This window comes from Bison bison, unplaced genomic scaffold, assembly GCF_000754665.1.
Source record: "Bison bison bison isolate TAMUID 2011002044 unplaced genomic scaffold, Bison_UMD1.0 scf7180017864235, whole genome shotgun sequence".
NCBI lineage: Eukaryota > Metazoa > Chordata > Mammalia > Artiodactyla > Bovidae > Bison > Bison bison.
This window is the reverse complement of record NW_011494807.1, coordinates 8213259-8238093: the sequence shown is the minus strand read 5'-3', so window position 1 is coordinate 8238093 and position 24835 is coordinate 8213259. Positions and strand designations below refer to the sequence as shown.

The 24835-nt window shown below is 41.4% G+C and overlaps 1 protein-coding gene across 1 annotated transcript in view; it reads right to left on the bottom strand.

The window, feature by feature from the left end:
* The window catches only part of SLC12A2 (solute carrier family 12 (sodium/potassium/chloride transporter), member 2), a 113423-nt gene extending 95532 nt beyond the window's left edge, over positions 1–17891 (bottom strand). The window contains exons 1-3 of the mRNA XM_010846348.1: positions 17811–17891; positions 15856–15907; positions 12–606 (exon numbers count right to left, since the gene is read on the bottom strand). Of these exons, the coding sequence (XP_010844650.1) occupies positions 12–606; positions 15856–15907; positions 17811–17891 (728 nt within the window). The remainder of the gene's footprint in view (positions 1–11; positions 607–15855; positions 15908–17810) is intronic.
* Positions 17892–24835: the final 6944 nt, after the last annotated feature.

Below are 24835 nucleotides of genomic sequence, written 5' to 3'. Positions count from 1 at the left end.
CCCCGCCCCACTCTGCGGTGGAGAGGAGCTGGCCCCCGGCCTCCTCCCTTTCTCCCCGCCCCTGGGGCCGCGCGTCAGTGGGCCGGCACCCAGGCCACGGCGGACCAGCTGCGGACGGCGCCCAGCCCGAGCCGCCTGGAGAAGGGGCGCGCGGGCCCTTCCTCGGCGCACGCCGATCGCTGATGCTCAGGCGCCAGCTGCCACCACGGCGGCGGCTCCGGGGGCTGTCGCCCGCTCGCCTTTTTTTTTTTTTTTTTTTAAGGTTCTGAGCTCGCAGTACGGGGCTCCGAAGGCGAGATCTCGCGAGATGCTGCAGGGCTACTGGGCTGATTTCCCTGCGGCGCTTGGTACCCGAGGCGATGCTGGAGCTGCTGACCGCCCAGCGCGCCTGCGGGTGATGCGGCCGGTTTTCTCGTCCATCCCGCAGGTGCTTCCGGAGTTTTAGGCAATATGTGTCCCGGGCGAGGCCTGCGCGGAGATCTGGCTCGCCGCTACTCCCTTCACTCACTCCAGGCCTGAGCCTATGGGGAGGAAGGATTTCCTCTGTACGGTCTTTGAGGCGTTTACCCCCAGGCAGCGTTAATTTGCATAATCTGTTACTAATTCCTGTAGTGATGCAATGGGTGTGTTCACTCTTACAGTGACACCTTCATTTTTTAAAAGCTGTGATGTTTGAAGACGAGAACGGAGCCTAGTTGTGATAACTTATTGTTTCAAGACGATTTTTAACTTGAATTTTTTTTTCTTTAATGAATATACTGAGAGGAAAAACTAACAGTGGAGCACTCGCCTGTAAGTTTCCACGTGGTTTAGATTATGAAGAATTCTATTTCAAGTAAAATAGTAAGGTACCTCTCTCCTGTCAGGCCTATTTTTTATTCTGTCAAAAGCAGGGGAACTTTGTAACTTTCTTAGCAGTAGAGAGAATCCATTTTTAACATAAATTCTACCCACAGCCCTACATAAAAACAGATAACCATGAATGACTTCTTCCCTTGTGTCTTTTTGTATTGTTGTTTATGTCATTTAAAATTTTATTTATAGAGATGAAAACCATCCTTTGCTGAATCCTGGAAGCATGATCAGAGAGGCAGTTTGTGGAACTGTTTGGAAATACTGTGAAGAAGGCTGCAACCAGGCAATTTTCAAAAAATTGTCCTATCCATGATTTTATTTGACATTCACTTTTCATCTTAGTTTATTATCTTTATTGTAAAGATGGAAGAGAGGAAGGAACCACTCTTGGATCATGTAGCCACAATTTAAGTCCATCATGAGCTTTAGTTATATTGGCAGAAAACTGCAGGTCCAACTCTTTGTAACTCTGTGGACTATAACACATCAGGCTCTTCTGTCCATGGGATTCTCCAGGCAAGAATACTGGAGTAGATTGCCATGCCCTTCTCCAGGGGATCTTCCTGACCCAGGGCTTGAACCCGTGCCTCATGTCTTGGATTGGCAGGCAAGTTCTTTACCACTATTGTCAACCTATGTGAAAGTGAAGCTGAAAATCCCTCAGTCGTGTCCAACTCTTTGTGACCCCATGGACTGTACAGTCCATGGAATTCTCCAGGCCAGAATACTGGAGTGGGTAGCCTTTCCCTTTCCCTTCTCCAGGGGATCTTCACAACCCAGGGATCGAACCCAGGTCTCCCACATTGCAGGCAGATTCTTTACCAGCTGAGCCACAAGGGAAGCCCAGAAAACTAGAAGAGGCCAGAGCAGTCAAGTGGCAGTACAGTTTCTACGACAGGATTGCTGCCTTAGTAGCCGGTGTTTGTGGTATCTTTTAGCTACAGAGCTAATTTGGTGGCTATGGGAATTCAGCATTCATTGATTTAAGCAAATAGTAAGCACCTACTATGTGCTGACTATGATGCTGAAGCTGAAATTCCAATACTTTGGCCACCTGATGTGAAGAACTGACCCACTGGAAAAGACCCTGATGCTGGGAAAGATTGAAGGCAGGAGGAGAAGGGGACCACCGACAGAGGATGAAATGGTTGGATGGCATCATTGACTCAATGGATGTGAGTTTGAGCAAGCTCTGGGAGTTGGTGATGGACAGGAAAGCCTGGCATGCTGCAGTCCACGGGGTCACAAAGAGTCTGAGCGAGTGAGCTGAACTGAAGTAGGGGTAACGTGTAAGATGGAGGTACCAAATATTTCATAGGATGGCCCCAGTGAGAAGGTGACATTTGACTGTGGAAATGAATGATGCAAACATTTGAGAAAAGAGTGTTCCAGGCAGAGGAGAAGCAAAGGTCGGAAGGTGAGAGCCTGCCCAAAATGTTGATGGAATTGCATGTAGGTGGATGTGGCTGAAGCTGTTTAAGGGTTAAGGAGAATCAAAGGAGATTTAAATCAGAATTTAGGGATTGGGGACATGAAGACCAGATTGTATAGCACCTCTTTGACTTTTACTTTGAGTGGAATGGTATGTTAGTTTGGGCTGCCTTTTCACCATGTCTTCAGTGAAGACATAGGAAGAGGAAGAGAACTCTGGTGTTGCTTTTTCTATAGGGCACCATTTCTATCTGATCAGAGCTCCACTGTTATGATGCATTTTAACATTAATCACCTCCTTAACGCAGTATCTTCAATATGATCACATGTGGGTGGCACTAGTGGTTAAAAAACCCACCTGCCAATGCAGGAGATGTAAGAGAGTTGAGTTTGATCCCTGGGTCAGGAAGATCCCCTGGAGGAGGAAATGGCAACCCACTCCAATATTCTTGCTTGGAGAATCCCATGGACAGAGGAGCCTGGTGGGTTACAGTCCATAGGGGTCGCAGAGTTGGACACGACAGAGTGACTGAGCAGTAGGCAAATGTTAGGAGATATTGCTGCAATCCAGAAAGTTATATTGTGGGTTTTGGCCACTGTGTGGAGAGTGGAAATGGAAGGAAAGTGGTCAGACTGTGTGGAGGCAATAGAGTATGCTGATGGATATGGAATATTGAAGAGAGTTCAAGACTTTTGGCCTGAGCAACTAGAAAAATGGTGTTGCAATTTTCTGAGATGAAGAAGATGGTGAATGTAGCAGACTTGAGTTGGAGGAGTATCAGAAGTTCAATATAACATGTCTGTTGAAGGAAACAAAGAAATGTATAGTAATAATAAATAGTAGCCACTCATATAAATGTGTGATTGCAAACTGAGAGGCTTGGGACAGAGAGGAATATGGTATAATGAGAATGCAAAAGAGAGGGACCAAACTTAGGTAGGAGTGACTGTTCAGTGAAGTCTGAAGGATGATTAGAATAAAATTTTAACTGTCATGGGGGTTTCAGAAAAGGGAAATATCATGAGCAAAAGCCTTCTTGGAAAGAATATGACCACTTTGGTTAAAGCACAGGGATTAAGGAACAAGTGTGATAAAAGAGGTCTATTCCAAAAGACCTATAAAACCTATAAACTGGGTTTCCAGGGAGATTGAGGGGGCAAATGATCAGGTTTATATTTACTAAAAGTCTCTAGTTACATTGCAGGCAGAAGATTCGAGAGGAGCAAGAGTAAGTATGGAAAGATAGGATACAATTTCAGTAATCTAGGCACGAGATGATAGTAATCATAGTAGCTAATATTTAGAGAATTTATGTCCTATACACTATGCTAAGCTCTACACTTATAATCTTATTCAATCCTTAAAACAACACTATGAAGAATATCATAGTATTATCCCTATTTTTACAGATGAAGAACTTGGTTAAGGAGGAGTCTAAGAAATTTGCCTGAGGTCTCTCAGTCAAGATTTAAATTCAGAGAAATTTCTCCACTAGTCAAGCTATAGGAGTATGGATTATGGGGGTGGCAGAAAAACGAGGAAGGGGAAAATTTTGAGAAGTATGGTACTTAAGAAATAATGCAGAGGACTTGGAAATGGATTGAAGGAATGAGGAAAAATAGAGGGTAGCTTGAGTTTTCAAACTAGTTCACCTGGAATTAGATGGCAGTGACATTAGGAAGAACATTCTAAAGCCAGGTTTGGAGATGAACTTGAGAAATCTGGTCTGGGGCATTTTGGGCTTTGGGATACCCAAGTGGAAAATTAAGGCAGTGTTTGGCCACACTGGTCTTTTGCTCAAAAAAGTTTTTACAAGAGTATAAATGTGAAGATTTTTCTGCAAATAGATGATAATAACTGACAACTTGGGCATAAAGACAGTCACTCAGGGAGAGGGTATAGAGCAACACTGTGTAATAGAATGTCGGAAATATTCTATTTCAGTGTTGCCCAATACAATGAGCCACTTGTGGTTTTTGAGCCCTTGAAATGCCTAGGGCAACTAAAGAATTGAATTTTTTATTAACTTTAGTTTATTAAATAGTCCCATGGCCTAGTGCCTTCCGTATAAAACAGCATACATATAGAGTTTAAAAGAAGGCCCAAGGCCCAGACTTGTGTGATTCCAACATTTGATGACTAACTTAAAGGAGAAGTGGCCTAAGACATGAGAAGAAAACCAGATTTTCAAAGTAGGATCAGCTGTGTTAAATGGGCCACGACGTGGAGAAAGGTTAAAGGTGAATATACATTGAATTTAGTGACGTGTTAGCCAACATGATGAGGGGGTAATGAGAGAGGGAGCAAGGGCTCCGGGAGATAGAATCAAAGTATGCATGTGAAACACGTAGAGACGTTGTCAGGAGAGGTCTTCTGTAATTTGCTGTTCACAAACATTTATCAGATATACTGGTTGTCAATTTAGAGACTAACTTTGAGAACGGACTCATTGTAGGGGCCATGATGGAGGAGTAACTCAGGCATTTTTCTCATCTTCCCCTTTCACCAGGAAGTCAGTCCGGCCAAGATATGTATAAATGTCTTTAGAACTACATATTGAATGTACTTAGAATTTTAGGACTAGAAGGGACTTAGGATGTTGTTCCAAGCCTCTTATTTCACAGCTGCTAAAATGTCCTGGAAGGAGATAAAGATTATGTTAGACCTACAACTCCTCATATCTTACAGCAACAGAAGTTGTAAGGTATAAAACCATGTAGAGCCTTTAAGGTTACCGTTTTATTTATCTTTTTTCTTTTTTTTTTACAGTGAGTTTTAGTTAGCTGTGTTCACATTTTGCCTGGTTATGATTTCCCTTTTTTACTAGCTAGCAATCAACATACAGATTAGATCAATGGTATTTTTCTTGAGAAATAAAGTGTTTATTATGGAAAAAGACTTTCTAGAGAAGCTTGTGTATGCTGTGTTACAATTTTCTTTTCTTATATAAGTCCAATCATATTCTTTTTAAAAAATATAGAATTTTTTTTTTAATTGTGTTTATTTTTGGCTGTGCTGTGTTTTCATTGCTGTGTGCGGGCTTTCTCTAGTTGCCGTGAGAGGCGACTTCTCTTCGTTGTGGTGACTGGCCTCTGGTTTCAGTGGCCTGTCTTGCTGCGGAGCACTGGCTCTGGACACGTGGGCTTCAGTAATTGCAGGATGTATATTCAGTAGTTATGGCACACAAGCTTAGTTGCCTCAAGGTATGTGCTACCTTCTCAAAGCAGGGACCTAACCTGTTTCCCCTGCACTGGCATGCAGATTCCTAACCCACTGGACCACCAGGGAAGTCCAAATATAAAGATTTTAAAGGCAGTGATAGAATTAAACATCAATCAAAATCTGACTGTGCTTTTCATCTCAATAACATTTAAATTAGTATTTGTAAATTATATCTTTCAAAAAAGGGAGCCCAAGATTTTTTTGAATTGAAATCTTTTATGTTTTTTCTTATCCAAACAGTAAATTCCTGATAAATACATTTAAAATAAACATAATCTGTCTTTTCTCCTTCCTTACGTCCACCTACACATGTGTTTGTCATAAGACTAATCAAGGATATCACCTTCACTCAGATTTTCTGTTGAAAAGCTGTTTGTCTGCAGTGATTTACCTCGAATTCTGCAGGCAGTGAACATTTGCAAAAGAGTACAAGATTGTTAACAAATATTAATATTTCTCAAATAAATACTTTACAAAATAGCCAAGTGATTACAATAATGGTCTCCATAGCCAGACTACCTGGATTTGAGTCTCATCTTCACTAGTTACTAGTCCTGTAGCTAGTGGGATGTCTGTGCCTCAGTTTCTTCATCTGTAAAATATGGGTAATAATGGTACCTAACGCATAGAGTTATGAGGATTATGTGATGACTATCTAGAAGGTTTTTAGGACAGTGCCTGATACATGGTAAGTCCTAATATATATAAACATTAAATATTTGAAACATATAATGTTTTATTGAAATTTAAAAAATGGTTCCAAGGCTGAACTTTTCAATTGTATCTTTTTTGGAAGATGGGTCCTACTTCAGTTTTTAAATTTTGCTTTTGTTTTGATTTTAAGAGGCTTTTAAATAATTTTTGAGTGACATGTAAGCTGTCTTTTTTCTGTTACAGATTTGGGAAATAGTACGTGTAATGCCATCACACTAAAATAGCATTTACCTTTTGGTTTTTGATATTACAAGAAGATTTACTATGTATTTTGTTTTGTAATTTTTAAAACTTACAGTAACATGACCATCTCTCTGTGTATATGATTATCTCGCAACCAATTGATTCCTAATGGCTTCATCATATTGCATCATTTGGATTTTCCATAATTTACTGACTCTATAACCTCTTCTAAATGTTTAGTTTACTTCCTTCCTTTATAAATATAGCAAACAATGCTGCATTAAATATCTTTTTGCGCATTTACTTTTTTTATAATTGGTTATTTCCTTAGGCTAAATTCCTAGAAGTGCAACTGCAGAATAGGTGTATTTTTAAAACTTTTGGCATACATTGCAAAATTGATTTTCAGGAAGGTTATACAGTTTTATTCTTTTGTTAGCATTGTATTTGCGGAGAAGGCAATGGCAAGCCACTCCAGTACTCTTGCCTGGAAAATCCCATGGACGGAAGAGCCTGGTAGGCTGCAGTCCACGGGGTCGCTAGGAGTCGAACACGACTGAGCAACTTCACTTTCACTTTTCACTTTCATGCATTGGAGAAGGAAATGGCAACCCACTCCAGTGTTCTTGCCTGGAGAATCCCAGGGACGGGGGAGCCTGGTGGCTGACGTCTATGGGGTCGCACAGAGTCGGACACGACTGAAGCGACTTAGCAGCAGCAGCAGCAGCAGCAGCAGCGTTGTATTTGAGTGCCTGTCTCCCACCACACTTGGAAATTCTGAGAAAGATCCTTCTTAATCTTTGGCACTCTCACTGTGCTAAGTTGCTTCAGTTGTGTCCAACTCTGTGATCCCATGGACTGTAGCCTGCCAGGCTTCTCTGTCTGTGGAATTCTCCAGGCAAGAATATTGGAGTAGGTTGCCATGCCCTCCTCCAGTGGATCTTCCCAAGCCAGGAATCGAACCTGCATCTCATGTCTTCTGCATTGGCGGGCAGGTTCTTTACCAATAAAGCCACCTGGAAAGCCCTGTCACTCTCATTTGCAAGGCTTAATTTTCAGATCATCAGTTGCTAGTGAGAGTGAACTTTTTAAAACCTACCAGTGATTTACATATCATTATTCCTGAATTGTCCATTGATACCTATAATACACAGTGGCTGTATCCTGGGAGTCTGGCTTCCACTCTGCCTTGTTCTGGTAAGAGCATACAAATGGGTTTTTTTTTTTTTTTTGGTGGGGGGTGTATGGCCTCTCTGTGCAGTTTTAGAAGGACAGAATATTAGAGAACCTGGACCGCTCCAGTCAAACTCTGAGCACATGACCAAGTGTGCCTGTCTGTTTTTTCTAAGAGTTTTGAATTTTGTGTGGTGTGGTGCAAAGTCAGAAAATAAGTCCTCTGCTGTGTCTATTAGCTGCTCATACTTCACTGCCTCCTTAACTATAGACAAGTGCCTTATCTGTGGACAGCCCAAGGCTGGACTGGAGAAAAGCACCAAACAAAGGCCCTTGCCTCTACTTGGGGCTACTCTCGGGAGCACCCTGTGGGGTTGGCTGAGGCTCCAGCTGCATCCGCAGCTTGAGTTGGCTTCTCCCTCTGCCCAATCTCACCTCATTTCTTTCAGGTGTTATCTCCTGAAAGCAGTCACCAGGAAACCATCATCTTCCACCTCAAAATATCTCCAGGGAGCTGTGCTTTTATTCCAGTTATGTCCCTCAGAGAAGACTGTATTGTAGTTCCTCTGGAACTACTTCTCTTGTCCTTTCTGCATCCAATTCTCTTTCCTTTCAGCTTTCCTATGTCCTCCCAGTAATTAACTCTTTTAAGTTAACCAGTGTTGGTTCCCATGGCTTGCAAACAAGAATCAGTATTAATACAACGCTCCTTGCCATTTTCCCAATGTCTTTTACTTACCAATTTTAGGCGTTTTGAAATATCACAGACACATTCCTTAAACTAAATTGGTTCTCTTCAGTTTATCAGTGGCATTGCAGTTTTGTTCAACCTAGTGTTGACGTGCAATTATTTTTAAAATCGGCTGGAGTGAAGTATCTCAATTTCTCCCTCTGTGATTTTTACCTTTTTTATAATTCTTAGAGAGAAACTTGCCATTACCAGACCATGTACATAAAATTAATATGTATATATGTTTCAGGTTAAAGTTTTATGTTTGCTCTCCTTATCACATTTACTTTTGTTTGATATAAGGCCGTGATTTAATTTATACTGCCTATTTTTTGTTATTCTTACCAGTTAGCATTGCCAGGTGTGTCTAAAGTGAAACTCATATTCATTTAGTCTGTGCAGGCTCAGTTATGTCCAACTCTCGCAACGCCATGGACTGTAGCCCACCAGGCTCCTCTGTCCGTGGAATTCTCCCAGCAAGAATATGGGAGTGGGTTGCCATGCCCTTCTCCAGGGGATCTTCCCGACCCAGGGATGCTTTACCCTGCACCACTACAAATAATTTATTTTGGCTTTTATCTTTAAAATCTACTTTAACAGTATCTTCAAATTACAGTGCAGAAATAAGATAAACATTTGGCTTTTACTCAGACAACACTCCAGAAATGTGTCTCAAGATGATCAGGTAGCATTGCCATTCTCATCAGGAACTGTCATCTCTGGGTCAGAGGCAGTTACTTCTTCTCTTGCTGTTTTCTATTTAGTGTGAAGAGGGAACAAGAAAGTGGAAAACAAGCAACTTCCTTAAACACACACACACACACACACTCTAACACACACATACTCACATGCTTGCATCTTATTGGCCAAAATTTAGACACTTGCCTCTGTACAGCAGGTTAGAAAATGTCACCATTTACTGGGCAATCGATGTAGTCAGCTAAAAACCCATGGAGCTGAAACTCCCTGTGATGATGAGTCCTGCCATTGGGTAGAAATCTGCATTTTGCATGCTTGTAAAACATCCCATTAGAGTAGTAATTATGTTGAACATGGAACTAAAAAATGTACCAACAAATATTAAGTGAAAATGAAATATACCACTAACATTTTGTGGCTGGTTCCCCATACAAAATGGTGGTGTATGTGAGACTGTGTGTGTGTGTGTGTGTAGCATAGCAATTCAAAGCTTATCTTCCTCTTACTTCACCATCACCCATCACCACCAACAGGTGTTTGGATGTGGAGCTTAAGTAGACAAGAGATTTTCTTTTAGTTAGATGACTTTAAGCCTCTAGACATGCCTCATATACTTCTTTTGTTCAGCTGTCAGATTCCTTTTTTGCAGGGTAGGTAGATATGAACAATGACAATAGGAAGAATATATTAATATATTAATAATATTAATTTAAGAGGACTTGACATTTGTGTAGTAAATTCTTCAAGAAATACTATCTTCTTGAAAAGTAATGGTCTGTATAGATAGGAATAACTATTAAAGATCTAACAATGAAGAATAGTCTGAAGTTCCATCTTCTCGTCTATTTTAAATATACTCGGTACTGGGGCTGATTTTTACTATGACGGTTTGGACACAGTTTGATATCCTGTTTCTCTGTACTTTATTTTGGAGTTATAAATGCCCAAATCTTAGACTTCATCCTGCAAGCCCAAAAGATGACTCCTTGGAAACTAGCATAAAATACCCTTTGGTATCATAGATAGAATATTGGTTTGTGTAAACTATGATTTAGACGCAGAATGGTATCAGGTGCTTTGTTTAATTTTTGTAGGTTTTATTATGACATGTAACATAGATACCGGAGAAGGCGATGGCACCCCACTCCAGTACTCTTGCCTGGAAAATCCCATAGATGGAGGAGCCTGGTAGGCTGCAGTCCATGGGGTTGCGAAGTCGGACACAACTGAGCAACTTCACTTTCACTTTTCACTTTCATGCATTGGAGAAGGAAATGGCAACCCACTCCAGTGTTCTTGCTTGGAGAATCCCAGGGACGGGGGTGCCTCGTGGGCTGCCGTCAATGGGGTCGAACAGAGTCGGACACGACTGAAGCGACTTAGCAGTAGCAGCAACATAGATACAAGGAAGCATTTAAACATATGTGTAAGTTTTGATAAAGATTACAAAGCAAATATCTGTACAAATCACAGTCTAGGTCACATAACACTGTCAGGTCTCCAGAAGCCCCCAAGCGTGCCCCTTCCAGCTTACAACCCTTTTGTCCCACTCCCAGATAGTTTGTGATAGTCACTGCCTTGGTTTTCCTATCTGTGTATACACCCCAAGCATAGTATAAATGGACTCATACTACGTGTTTCTTTTGTATCTCGCTCCCTTTCATCCTTTGTTTGTACAGTTGATCCATGCTGATGGGTTGTGGTGCATTTATTTTCACAGCATTATAGCTTTGCCTTAAGTGACTGTATCACAACTGATGTAGCCATTCCACTGGTAATGAATATTTTGGTGGTTTCTAGGTCAGTTTCTGTGTTTGCTATTGGGCACATTTTTCTAGTGAACATCTTAGTCCATGTGTTTTGGTGAATATGTGTATATATTTCTGTAGAGTCTGTATTTAGGAGACTATTGCTCATTCAAAGGGTGTGTCCTTCATCTCCAATATATGGTGACAAATCATATGTGGCAAACTGTTTCCCAAGTGCTTGTACAAAGAATGGTATTATTTTTAAGATTCTTTACCATATCTTCAAATGTTTGCTCAACGAAAACAAGCTGATTATGGTATTGTATTTTACTATAAAATAAATTTTAAAATACCATCTAGAACCCATCCTTTCTCAGCCATGATTTTGAAAGGTATCTCAATATGGATAATATGTTATATAAAATATTTATTATATTATAAACTATCTAGTATTAATATACAAAATATATAATTTATCAATGATAAATTCATGTAATGTATAATATAATGTATAAATAAATATCAAATACACTATATAATATAGCATAAATATATAATATAGGTTCATATATATGGTAAAATAAAAGTTTAAATTAAGCAAAAGTCATAAAATGAAAAAGTCTCTACCAGTTCCTCTCCCTAAAGTTCTGCCTAACTGACTGCCTAATTAACAGTTTCTTTTGTATGCTTCCTGGGAAAATGTTTGAATATATTTCCCCTTATACATATAGAGGATAATGCATATGGTATTCTTTGTTTTTGTTCACTTTATTTAATAGCATGCATGATTCCATTCTTTTAATAGCACGTATTATATAATTCTTAATTTGCAGTGCTAAATAATGTTGAACTGATTGGGTATATAATAATTTATTTAACCAGGCAGACTAATTGATGGGTATTTAGGTCATGGGCAGGGTTTTTATTTTCCTTTTGGCCATGCGGTGTGGCATGAGGAATCTTAGTTCCCTGACCAGTGATTGAACTGGAGTCCCCTGAGCTGAACGCAGAGTGTTAACCTCGGGACCACCAGGGAAGTCCCCAGGTTTTTGTTATTACCAGTGATGAATCAGTAAACATATGGAAACATATGCCTTGTAATCTTTGAGAGTTTGCTCACTGGATGAAATCCTAGCTGTAGACTTACACTTCACAGTGTACAGGCATTATAAATACTGATAGATGTTGCAAAATTGCCTTCCAAAAGTTGTATCAATTTACATGTCCATCACCTGTTATTTGCCAGCCTTGTGCATTAGCAGAATAATTTATGCTTGCTTTTCTGGTCATTGAAAGCATAATTTGTTTTGGTGTGCATTTACTTAATTATGAGTGAAGTTAAGCACATGATTCTATTTGTTTTTCTTTCAACTGCCTGTTAATATCCTTTGCGTGTTTTTGTATTAGATAGCTGCATTTTTTTTTTTTTCTCCTAGGATTGCTGAGCACAAGTTCCTGTGCCCAATGCCCTGTGAGGCCAAAAAATAGAAACGTTGTCATTTGGAGTAGAGAAAGGTTTATTAAGTACTCCTTTCCTGATTTGGAACCAATCTGTCGTTCCATGCAGAGTTTTAACGGTTGCTTCTTGACCTGCATACAAATTTCTCAGGAGGCAGGTCAGATGGTCTGGTATTCCCATCTCTTTCAGAATTTTCCACACTTTGTTGTGATCCACACAAAGGCTTTGGCATAGTCAGTAAAGCAGAAGTAGATGTTTTTCTGGAACTCTCTCATTTTTTCGATGATCCAATGGATGTTGGCAATTGATCTCTGGTTCCTCTGCTGCTGCTAAGTCGCTTCACTCGTGTCCGATTCTGTGCAACCCCATAGACAGCAGCCCACCAGGCTCCTCCATCCCTGGGATTCTCCAGGCAAGAATACTGGAGTGGGTTGCCATTTCCTTCTACCTTTTCTAAATCCAGCTTGAACATCTAGAAGTTCATAGTTCATGTACTGTTGAAGCCTGGCTTGGAGAATTTTGAGCATTACTTTACTAGTGTGTGAGATGAGCTATGATCAGTGCATTCTCTTGGCAAAACTTGATTAGCCTTTGCTAATCTTTGCTTCATTCTGTACTCCAGGGCCAAATTTGCCTGTTATTCCAGGTGTTTCTTGACTTCCTACTTTTGCATTCCAGTCCCCTATAACGAAAAGGACATCTTTTTAGGGTGTTAGTTCCAGAAGGTCATAGAACCTTCTTCTGTGAAGAAGCTTCATAGAACCGTTCAACTTTAGCTTCTTCAGTGTTACTAGTCAGGGCATAGACTTGGATTACTGTGATATTGAATGGTTTGCTTGGAAATGAACAGAGATCATTCTGTCATTTTTGAGATTGCATCCAAGTACTGGGGTTTAGACTATTTTGCTGACTATTATGGCTACTCCATTTCTTCTAATGGATTCTTGCCCACAGTAGTAGATATAATGGTCATCTGAGTTAAATTCACCCATTCCAGTCCATTTTAGTTCACTGATTCCTAAAATGTTGACATTCACTCTTGCCATCTCCTGTTTGACCACTTCCAATTTGCCTTGATTCGTGGACCTGACATTCCAGGTTCCTATGCAATATTGCTCTTTACAGCATCAGACTTTGCTTCGATCACCAGTCACATCCACAACTGGGTGTTGTTTTTGCTTTGGCTCCGTCTTTTCATCCTTTCTGGAGTTGTTTCTCCACTGATCTCCAGTAGCATATTGGGCACCTGCCAACCTAGGGTGTTCATCTTTCAGTGCCATATCTTTTTGCCTTTTCATGCAGTTCATGGAGTTCTCAAGGCAAGAATACTGAAGTGGTTTGCCATTCCCTTCTTCAGTGGACCACATTTTGTCAGAACTCTCCACCATGACCCGTCTGTCTTGGGTGACCCTACACGGCATGGCTCGTAGTTTCATTGAGTCAGACAAGCCTGTGGTCCATGTGATAAATTTGATTAGTTTTCTGTGATTGTGGTTTTCAGTCTGTCTGCCCTCTGATGAAGAAGGATAAGAGGCTTACAGGAAGCTTCCTGGTGGGAGAGACTGACTGAGGGGGAAACTGGGTCTTGCTCTGATGGGGGCCATGCTCAGAAAACCTTTAATCCAATTTTCTGTCAATGGGTGGGGCTGTGTTTCCTCCCTGTTATTTACTTGGAGCCAAACTATGGTGGAGGTAATGAAGATAATGGCTACCTCCTTCAAAAGGTCCCATGCATGTACTGCTACATTCAGTGCCCCCAGCCCTGCCGCGGGCCACCACTGACCCACACCTCCACTGGAGACTGCTGGACACTCACAGGCAAGTCTGGGTCAGTCTCTTGTGGGGCCGCTGCTCCTTTCTCCTGGGTCCTGGTGCACACGAGGTTCTGTTGTGCCCTCCAAGAGTCTATTTCCCAGTCCTGTGTAAGTTCTGGCAGTTCTGTGGTGGGGTTAATGGCGACCTCCTCAAAAAGGGCTTATGCCATACTCAAGTCTGCTGCACCCAGAGCCCCTGGCCCTGTGGCAGTCCACTGCTGACCCGTACCTCCACAGGAGACACTCAAATACAGTTCTGTCTCAGTCTCTGTGGGGTCTCTGGGTCCTGGTGTACACAAGATTTGTTTGAGCCCTCCGAGCATTTCTGGTGGGAATGGAGTCTGATTCTAAACGTGAATTTGCCCCTCCTATCATCTTGCTGGGGCTTCTCCTTTGACCTTGGACGTGGGGTATCTCCTCACGGCAGCTCCAGCGCTGCACAGCTGCCACTGAAGCTTCCATTGAAACCTAGCTTGAAGGATTTTGAGCATGACCTTGCTAGCATGTGAAATGAGTGCAATTGTGTGGTAGTTTGAGCATTCTTTGGCATTGCCTTTCTTTGGGATTGGAATGAAAACTGACCTTTTCCAGTCCTGTGGCCACTGCTGAGTTTTCCAAATTTGCTGGGATATTGAGTGCAGCACTTCCACAGCATCATCTTAGAATTTGAAGTAACTCAGCTGGAATTCCATCACCTCCACTAGGTTTGTTCATAGTGATGCTTCCTGAGGCCCACTTGACTTCGCATTCCAGGATGTCTGGCTCTAGGTGGTTATCTGGGTCATCAAAATCTTTTCTGTATAGTTCTTCTCAGTATTCTTGCCACCTCTTCTTAGTGTCTTCTGCTTCTGTTAGGTCCATACCATTTCTGTCCTTTATAGAGCCTATCTTTGCAGTAAGTGTTCCCTTGGTATCTCTCATTTTCTTGAAGAGATCTCTAGTCTTTCTCATTCTATTGTTTTCTTCTGTTTCTTTGTTACTGTTCCCTTAGGAAGGCTTTCTGTTCTCTCCTTGCTATTCTTTGGAACTTTGCTTTCAGATGAGTATGTCTTTCTTTTTCTCCTTTGCCTTTCACTTCTCTTCTCCCCTCAGCTATTGTAAGGCCTCCTCAGACAACCACTTTGCCTTCGTGCATTTTTCTTGGGGGTGGTTTTGCTCACCACCTCCTATACAATGTTACAAATCTCTCTATCAGATCTAATCCCTTGAATCTATTTGTAACTTCCAATGTATAATCGTAAGGGATTTGATTTAGGTCATATCTGAACAGCCTAGTGGTATTCTCTACTTTCTTTAAGTCTGAATTTTGCAGTAAGGAATTCGTGATCTGAGCCATAGTCAGTTCAGATCTTTTTTCCTACAAATGAGAAAAAGAGGAACAAGGAAAGGCTTTTGTGTCTAGGCAGTCCCCATATGATCATGCTTGATTTCATTAGTGATTTGTAAAACTAATTATGTTAAAGAAATTACCTTTTTTGTCTTTTATGTATTACAAATATTTTCCTATTCTTAAAGGCCCTAGGGTTTTCAGGATGGTCAATGAGCCCTGGCTTCCACTTAGGTCACAAGTGTATTAGCCCCTGACAGCAGTCAGCCTATCCTTTGAAACTTTGAAATCAGGCATTGACTTCCCCTCTCTAGCTATGGGTCCTAGATGGCATCTTCTGCAGTGAAAATCTGTTGTGTAGTGTAGCCAAGTGTAGTCATCTTAGTTAGATCTTCTGGTTAACTTACTGCAGCTTCTGTTAATACACTTGCGCTTGTTGCTTCACCTTGCACTTTGATGTTATGGAGACAGCTTCTAAGTTTAAACCCCATGAACTAACCTCTGCTAGCTTCAAACTTTTTTTCTGCAGCAGCTTGCTCACCTTTTTCAGCCTTTATGGATTTGAAAAGAGTTAGATTAGGATTAGATTAGCTCTGGATTAGGCTTTGGCTCAAGGGAATGTTATTATGACATCGGATCTTCTATCCAGAGCACTAAAACTTTCTACAGTCAGCAATAAGGCTGTTCTATTTCACACACAAAAAGACTTTAAAACCATGATTGGAGAGGGGAGTCATCTATTCCATGACTTCAAAAAATGGTTCTGATTTTGCAAAAATGTTAACTGCGTATTATATTTGGGGGGGCAGTTTTGGTTTCAAGCAATAGACTGTCAACGCAAACTGGCATGAAATAGCTTAAGCTAATTCTATAGAACATCTAATATAAACTCTAATGATGAATCCAGGGGCTTATTATCAGTCACCTACCCCTGTAATCAGAAGTGGAGTCTGGCTGCTTGCTTTTCAAAAGGCAATAAAGAGGCAAGGTTGGTGGAAAGGAAAGTTTTCTTTATTTTGGAATCCAGCAACTGGCAGGGAGGGTAGACTCCTGTCCAAAGGCAGACTCCTCACCACTGACAAACAGCAGGCAAGAGCTTTTATAGACAGAGGGAGGGGTCTGTTGCAGAAACAACATGGTCAACTCTGATGGTCATCTTTTCTTTTGACCATGCCATGCTGCATATTGGATTTTAGATCCCCGACCAGGGATCCAACCCATGCCCTCTGCATTAGGAGTGTGGAGTCTTTACTGGACCACCAGGGAAGTCCCTAACACTCGTCTTAAAATTAGTCATCAGTGGTCTGACCCCTGTCATGTTGATTGTTTTAAGTACAATTAATCTTTAGTTCCAAAGTCATTTTTTTCCCATGTCCTTGAGGCTGGTTCTTGGAATTGTGGCAGTTTATGTCATGGCTAGTCTGGTCATCATGTAGTTAATATCTTCCACTTGGTGAGGGTTTTAGTATCCACAAAACAGCTCACAGGATATGGCTCAGAATATTTGTAGCTCTTGAGAAGGAACTAAAGATCATTAACTATGCTTAATGACTGTGCTGTGCTATGCTTAGTTGCTCAGTCGTGTCCAACTCTTTGTGACCCCGTGGAATGTACCTCGCCAGGCTCCTCTGTCCATGGAGATTCTCCAGGCAAGAATACTGGAGTGAGTTGCCAGGCCCTCCTCCAGGGGATCTTCCCAGTCTAGGGATCAAACCCAGGTCTCCTGCATTGCAAGCATATTCTTTACCATCTGAGCCACCAGGGAAACCCAAAAATACTGGAGTGAGTGGCCCATCCCTTGTCCAGGGGAACTTCTCAACTCAAGAATGGAACCAGAAACTCCTGCATTGTAGGATGATTCTTTAGCTGAGCTACCCGGGAAGCCCATGCTTAATAACTAAACTATTATAATTGAATCCTCCTGAACTGTTTCCCTTTGTCTCTTCATTTTCTCACTTCTCCGATTAAACTTACTCATTGGTTAAAGTTTGTCCACAGACAAAAGGCAGATGGAGGACACGGACCTTGGGGGTCCTTGCTCATTTTCACAACCAGCCAACAGCATAATAAGTAAATATTTACTAAAAGAAAATCAAAGTGCTTTCTCCACCTCTCTGTTTTTTTCTCTTTGTGTGTTAGCGTCACTTCTCTTCTAGTGGTGAATGATTACTTCCATGCAGTAATAAAGATGGTATGAGTCATTCCTGATGTTGTCCTTACAGCTATAGTCACAGAAGAGGATTTCTGAAAGGGTTCAGAGTGTACCACCCTAAAATATGCCACTCTGGCATGTGGATTATTTTGAGCTGAAGGCAATTGAGAAGAAACAGACACATGGCTCCTGGTCTGTACCACAAAGGGCAGAACAATTCTTAGTCATTGGACGTGGGACATAACTCTAGACTCCAGTCAGCCTTGGGATGGCACCAGAGGAACCTACATAACATTCCTTACCAACTGGCCTGTATCTTCCATTAGTGTTGCCCAAATCTTGGTTCTCTCTGCACCAGTGTTGAACTGAAATAGGTAGACCATTATGGAGGAGAAGGAAAGAGTGGCCTTATTACTTTGCCAGTCAAGGGGAAACACAGTAGGCTAGGGCCTCAAGAACTCTGCCCCCCTCCCTGGTGAGCAGAGAAAGGTTATAACAGACAGGAGTATGGCAGTAAGACTCTCTGCAAAGTTTCGTAAGGGTGGTGTTGCTGACAATATTAGAGTGTGTGCAGGGTCTTAGGTGGTCCAGTTTCCTAATTTTGATGAGCCTCTCTGGTTCTATAATCTTTTGGTTTTGTTGCTGTTCCTCCTTTGATTAGCAACTGTACTGCCATTTGGAACTGAGAGAGGGTCATGGAGGTTTAGAAATGGGGGACAAAAAGGCTGCTGCGCCCAGGAGTCCCACAGGGCCCTGCTTGGCAGCATTAGTTTCCTCCTAACATTAATACTTACCTTTCAACAGTTTGCTCCCTTTAGAAGCTGAAAACCCTTTCCTTTGTCCTGTCATTTCTCTACAAAAATTTTTTTCTTCTATTAAGGAAATATATGAGCCCCACTTTTAAACACCCCTCTGAGGTCATTTTTTCATCACTGAACTCTCCTGGAAGTATGTGCAATGCATGTGTTAACTTCTGTTTGTTTTTCTCTTGTTAATCTCTCTTTTGTCAGTTAAACTCCAGCCATCACACCTAAGGTGAGTAGAGGAAAAACACCTTTCCCTTGTTTTTGTTGTTCAGTCTCTAGGTTGTGTTTGACTCTGAGACCCCATGGACTGCAGAACACCAGGCTTCCCTGTCCTTCACTGTCTCCCAGAGAGTTTGCTCAAACTCATGTTCATTGAGTTGGTGATGGCATCAAACCATCCACCTTCTCCTCTGTCACCCCTTACTCTTCCTGCCATCGATCGTTCCCAGCATCAGGGTCTTTTCCAATCAGCTGGCTCTTCGAATCAGGTGGCCAAAGTATTGGAGCTTCAGTTTCAGGGTTGATTTCCTTTAGGATTGACTGGTTTGATTTCCTCGCAGTCCAAGGACTCTCAAGAGTCTTCTCCAGCACCACAGTTCAAAAGCATCAACTCTTTAGTGCTCAGCCTTTTCTGTGGTTTACCTCTCACATCTGTACATGACTACAGGAAAAACCACAGCTTTGACTATATGGACCTTTGTAAGGAAAGTGATGTCTCTGCTTTTTAATACTATGTCCAGTTTGTCATCGCTTTTCTTCCAAGGAGCAAGTGTTTTAATTTCATGACTGCAGTCACCCTCTGCAGTGATTTTAGAGCCCAAGAAAATAAAATCTGCCATTGTTTCCATTTTTCCCCATCCATTTCCCATGAATTGATGGGATTGGATGCCATAATCTTAGTTTTTTGAATGTTGAGTTTTAAGGCAGGTTTTTCACTTCTCTTTCATTTTCATCAAGATGCTCTTTGCTGCTTCTTCACTTTCTGCCATTTAAGTCAGCTTTTTTACTCTCCTCTTTCACCTTCATCAAGAGGCACTTTAGTTCTTCGATTTCTGCCATTTGAGTGGTGTCATCTGCATATCTGAGTTTGTTAATATTTCTCTTTACAATCTTGATTCCAGCTTGTGATTCATCCAGCCCAGCATTTTGCATGATGTAATCTGCATAGTAGTTAAGTAAGCAGTGTGACTTAGAAAAGGCAGAGGAACCAGAGATCAAATTGCCAACATCTGTTGGATCATAGAAAAAACAAGAGAATTCCAGAAAAAAATCTACTTCTGCTTTATTGACTACGCCAAAGCTTTTGACTGTATGGATAACAACAAACTGTGGAAAATTCTTCAAGAGATGGGAATACCAGACCACCTGACCTGCCTCCTGAGAAATCTGCATGCAGCTCAGGAAGCAACAGAACTCGACATGGAACAACAGACTGCTTCCAGATTGGGAAAGGAATATGTCAAGGCTGTATATTGTCACCCTACTTAACTAACTTATATGCATAGTACATCATGCAGAATGCCGGGCTGGATGAAGCACAAGCTGGAATCGAGATTGCCAGGAGAAATACCAATAACCTCAGATATGCAGGTGACATCACTCTTATGGCAGAAAGTGAAGAGGAACTAAAGAGCCTCTTAATGAAAGTGAAAGAGGAGAGAGAAAAAGCTGGCTTAGAACTCAACATTCAAAAAACTAACATTGTGGCATCTGGTCCCATCACATCCTGGTAGATAGATGGAGAAACAATGGAAATGCTGAGAGACTTTATTTTCTTGGTCTCCAAAATCACTGCAGATGGTGACTACAGCCATGAAATTAAAAGATGTTTGCTCCTTGAGAGAAAAGCTATGAGAAACCTAGACTGCATATTAAAAAGCAGAGACATTACTTTGCCAACAAAGGTCTGTCTAGTCAAAGCCATAGTTTTTCCAGTAGTCATGTATGGATGTGAGAGTTGGACCATAAAGAAAACTGAACGCTGAAGAATTGATGCTTTTGAACTGTGGTGCTGGAGAAAACTCTTGAGAGTCCCTTGGACTGCAAGGATATCAAACTAGTCAATACTAAAGGAAATCAATCCTAAATATTCATTGGAAGGACTGATGCTGACGTTGAAGCTCCAATACTTTGGCCACCTGATGAGACGAACTGACTTATTGGAAAAGACCCTGATGCTGGGAAAGATTGAAGGCAGGAAGAGAAAGGGATGACAGAGGATGAGGTGGTTGTGTGGCATCACCAACTCAATGGACATGAGTTTGAGTAAACTCCAGGAGTTAGTGATGGACAGGGAGGCCTGGCATGCTGCAGTCCATGGGGTTGCAAAGAGTCAGACATAACTGAGCGACTGAACTGAACTGAATGAAGCAGGGTGACAGACAATATACAGCCTTGACATATTGACATTTCCCACCTACTGACATTAACTCTTTAGGGAGGTCTCCGCCATGGTCTGGATCACTTTGAACTGGGTTGTATGCAGATCACTAGGACTGCTGTGGGTGGATAGGGGTAAAGTCAAACTTGCTAGGACCTCATATCAGAGGAGACTATCATTCCCCAAAGGGATGGATGCTGACAAACACACTGAACAACTGCATCATGAAATCTTTTGCATCACAACTGTCTTGGTCTTACTGACCCAAAATGAACTGCCAGTTACTTCTCCAGCAAGAATGGCTTTATTTGGGATCAACAAAAGAATTTCAATTTGAGGTCTATGACCTTGGTATGCTTTAAGTAAGTCCACAAGTACAAGGAGAGGGGAATTCTTTTAAGCAAAGAAAGAAAGTTGGAAGGGTTATTGTGAACAAAGGGTCTACTGGAGGAACTGAGAGTTGAAAGTATAGTGACTTTTTAATGGCTGAGTTGTGACAGTCTCTCATTGGCTGGGCTCCTGCCAGGCAGGAAGAGTTGGTCTCTGCTGGCTTCCTAGGGCGTGAGAGCTCCCTCTTCTGGCCTCCTGACTATTTTAATTATGTTTTCTATTTATTAATTTTCACAGTCTACAGTAGTGCTTTTCAACTCATGCTGCAGGTTAGAATTGCTTGTTGAATTTTTTAAAAATAGCTATGCAGATACTCTGAAGTGAAGTGTTAGTTGCTCAGTCATGTCCAACTCTTTGCGATCCCAAGGACTGTAGCCAGCCAGGCTACCAATTCAATCAGAATTTCTTGGGTAAGAGGTGGTGATGGAGAGGAGCGAGGCAGTGATGTTTTTTAAGCTCTTCAGATGACTGTAATGTGCTTTTCAGTGTAAAGCTACTATATTATTGTGTAAATCATTGAGGTAACATTCAAGGCAGAAAAATAACAAAAATACTTACACATCTGTAGTCTCATGTGAGTACTATAGTTACTTGATATAAAAATTACTTTAAAAACTCATAGGTTATATAACCTGTGATCCCAATAAGATTTAAAGAGAAAGAAGAGTTCAGTTTAGTTCGCACTGCTTGTGTGCCCAGTTGCATAAAAGAACACTGGAGCCTGCTGCTGTTTCCTCCTCTAGGGGATCTTCCCAACCTAGGGAATGAACCTGCATCTCCTTTGTCTCCGGCACTGCACGCAGACTCTTTACCTGCTGAACCACCGAAGAAGCCCTTGGCACTCCTTCAGCCAGAGGTAAATATAAGACATTTATAAGTATAAGCTCTAAATCAACTTGATGAGGTTAGGTTAGCTACATTAGCACTGAAAAACAGTCAACTGGTTCACATTCTGCTTTACACCTGCAGGAAGTAGAATCATTAGCATCTCCTAGAGGAGGAATTGGCTCATGCCATTTTATCAGCAGTAGAGGTGATAAGTTTTGCTCTGAATGGAATTCTCTGAAGATATAAAAGGTTCCATACTATCCCATCTGGTTCGATGCTATCTCGTTCAAAAGCCAAAGCTAGCTTTCTGGAAATACAAAGGATCAGACTTGTATTAATTCATTCAGGACTGTTATATGATAGGCTTATAAATTCAATTTAAAAAGAATAGCAATAATTTCTGAGTTCTAATACCATATTGGTAGACAGAGTCTAATATACTCATAGATGCTAATATTGTGTTAATCCAACATGTCTTACGCTTACCATTTCTAGCTAGTATAAATAACCATCCTCTCTTTTAATGATAGAATAACTATACTTTCATAATCATAAGCAGCAGCATGGCATATTGGAAAGTAGCTTTTAGGATCAGATATACATGGAATTAAATTCTGCTATTTATCAACTGTATGATCTTGGGCAAGTTAACTTCCTGCTGCTGCTGCTAAGTCGCTTCAGTTGTGTCCGACTCTCAGCGACCCCATGAACTGCAGCCTACCAGGCTCCTCCATCCATGGGATTTTCCAGGCAAGAGTACTGGAGGGGGGTGCCATTGCCTTCTCCGAGTTAACTTCCTAGTGCCTTAGTATTCTCAGTAGTACAGTAACAATAGGCTCCATCTCGCCCTGTTGTTGTTCAGTCTCTCAGTAGTCTCTGACTCTTTGTGACCCTGTGGATGGCAGCACGCCAGGATTCTCTGTCCTTTACTATCTCCTGGAGTTTGTTCATGTCCACTGAGTTGGTGATGCCATCCAACCATCTCATCCTCTATTGCCCCTTCCTCCTCTTGCCCTCAATCTTTCCCAGCATCAGTCTTTTCCAATAAGTCATTTCTTCGCATCAGGTGGCCAAAGTATTGGAGCTTCAGCTTCAGCATCAGTCCTTCCAATGAATATTCAGGACTGATTTCCTTTAGTAGTGACTGGTTTGATCGCCTTGCAGACCAAGGGACTCTCAAGAGTCTTCTCCAACACCACAGTTCAAAAGCATCAATCCTTCCATGCTGTTGTAAACATTAGAAATGACAGCTACGTCCTTCTTCCATTTTGCTTCAGGATTTTAAAAAATTCTACAGATAAAAATAAGTAATTTTTTAAATAAAAAAGTAAAAATTACAGATAAGGAGTTTAGTCTTTGATGACCATACCCCTCCCCACCTTGCTCATGGTCACCAGAAATACCAGTTTAGTGCATAATGAGGGACTGAATATACGAATGAACAAGAGCCAGACCATGTATATCAACAGAACACTGACACACACTCTCTCTAGCACCCAGGCTGGTAAATCAAACCACAAGCTCAGCAAGTTTGGTCAATGACTGCCAGTTTCCAACTCAGGACCAACCAGAGAGAGTAAAACATGCTCCCTAAACCAATCACTTAAGATACCCCTGCCTCTAGCTAGCCAGTCTCTAGCTTGCCATGCCAACAATTTCCAATCACAGAATACCCAAAGCCTTCCTGTTTCCCCCTACAGCACTTCTTTTTACCACTCCCCTGCCTGTCTTTCAGCCTCTGCCAAACATTAGTGATGGTGCCTGACTCCCTCAATATAGCAAGCCCTGCATAAATATCCTTAGATTACTCTCATTTGTTTATTTCCACAGTAGTTTTCCAGTCTTTTTATTATGCCTTTACAGATGGATATTCATATGTATCCTTGGGAAATATATACCACTTTATAGATTTTTAAAATTGAACTATGGTTCATTTACAATGTTGTGTCAATCTCTGTCATACAGCAAAGTGACTCAGTTATACACACACCCACACACACATATTTACATATATATATATGTATGTGTGTATATATATATATATATTTTTTTTAATTCCTTTCCATTATGGTTTATCCCAGGAGATTGGATATAGTTGTCTGTGTTAAAGAGTAGGACCTTGTTGTTTATCCATTCTAAACGTAACAGTTTGCATCTACCAACCCCAAACTGCCAGTCCATCCCTCCCTCCCCTCCCAGCCCGCTTGGCAACCACAAGTCTGATCTCTGTGTCTGTGAGTGTGTTTTGTAGACAGGTTCAATTGTACCATATTTTAGATTCCACGTGTAAGTGATGTCAAATGGCATTTGTCTTTCTCTTTCTGACTTACTTTACTTGGTATGATAATCTCTGACTGCATCCATGTTGCTGAACATGCATTATTTTGTTCTTTTTATGGCTGAATAATATTCCATTGTATGTGTGTGCCACGTTTTCTTTATCCATTCATCTGTTGATGGGCTTTTAGTTTTCCATGTTTTGGCTATTGTGAATAGCACTGCTGTGAAAATAGGAATGCATGTGTTTTCAAGTTAAAGTTTTGTCTGGATACATGCCCAGGAGTGGGATTGCTGGATCATATGGTAATTCTATTTTTAGTTTTCTGAGGAACCCCATACTGTTTTCCATAGTGGCTGCACCAACTTACATTCCAATCAACAGTGTAGGAGGGTTCCCTTTTCTCCACATCTTTAACATTTGCTATTTTAAGACATTTTGACTGGTGTAAGGTGGTACCAGAGAAGGCAGTGGCACCCCACTCCAGTACTCTTGCCTGGAAAATCCCATGGATGGAGGAGCCTGGTAGGCTGCAGTCCATGGAGTCGCGAAGAGTTGGACACAACTGAGCGACTTCACTTTCCCTTTTCACTTTCCCTTTTCACTTTCATGCATTGGAGAAGGAAATGGCAACCCACTCCAGTG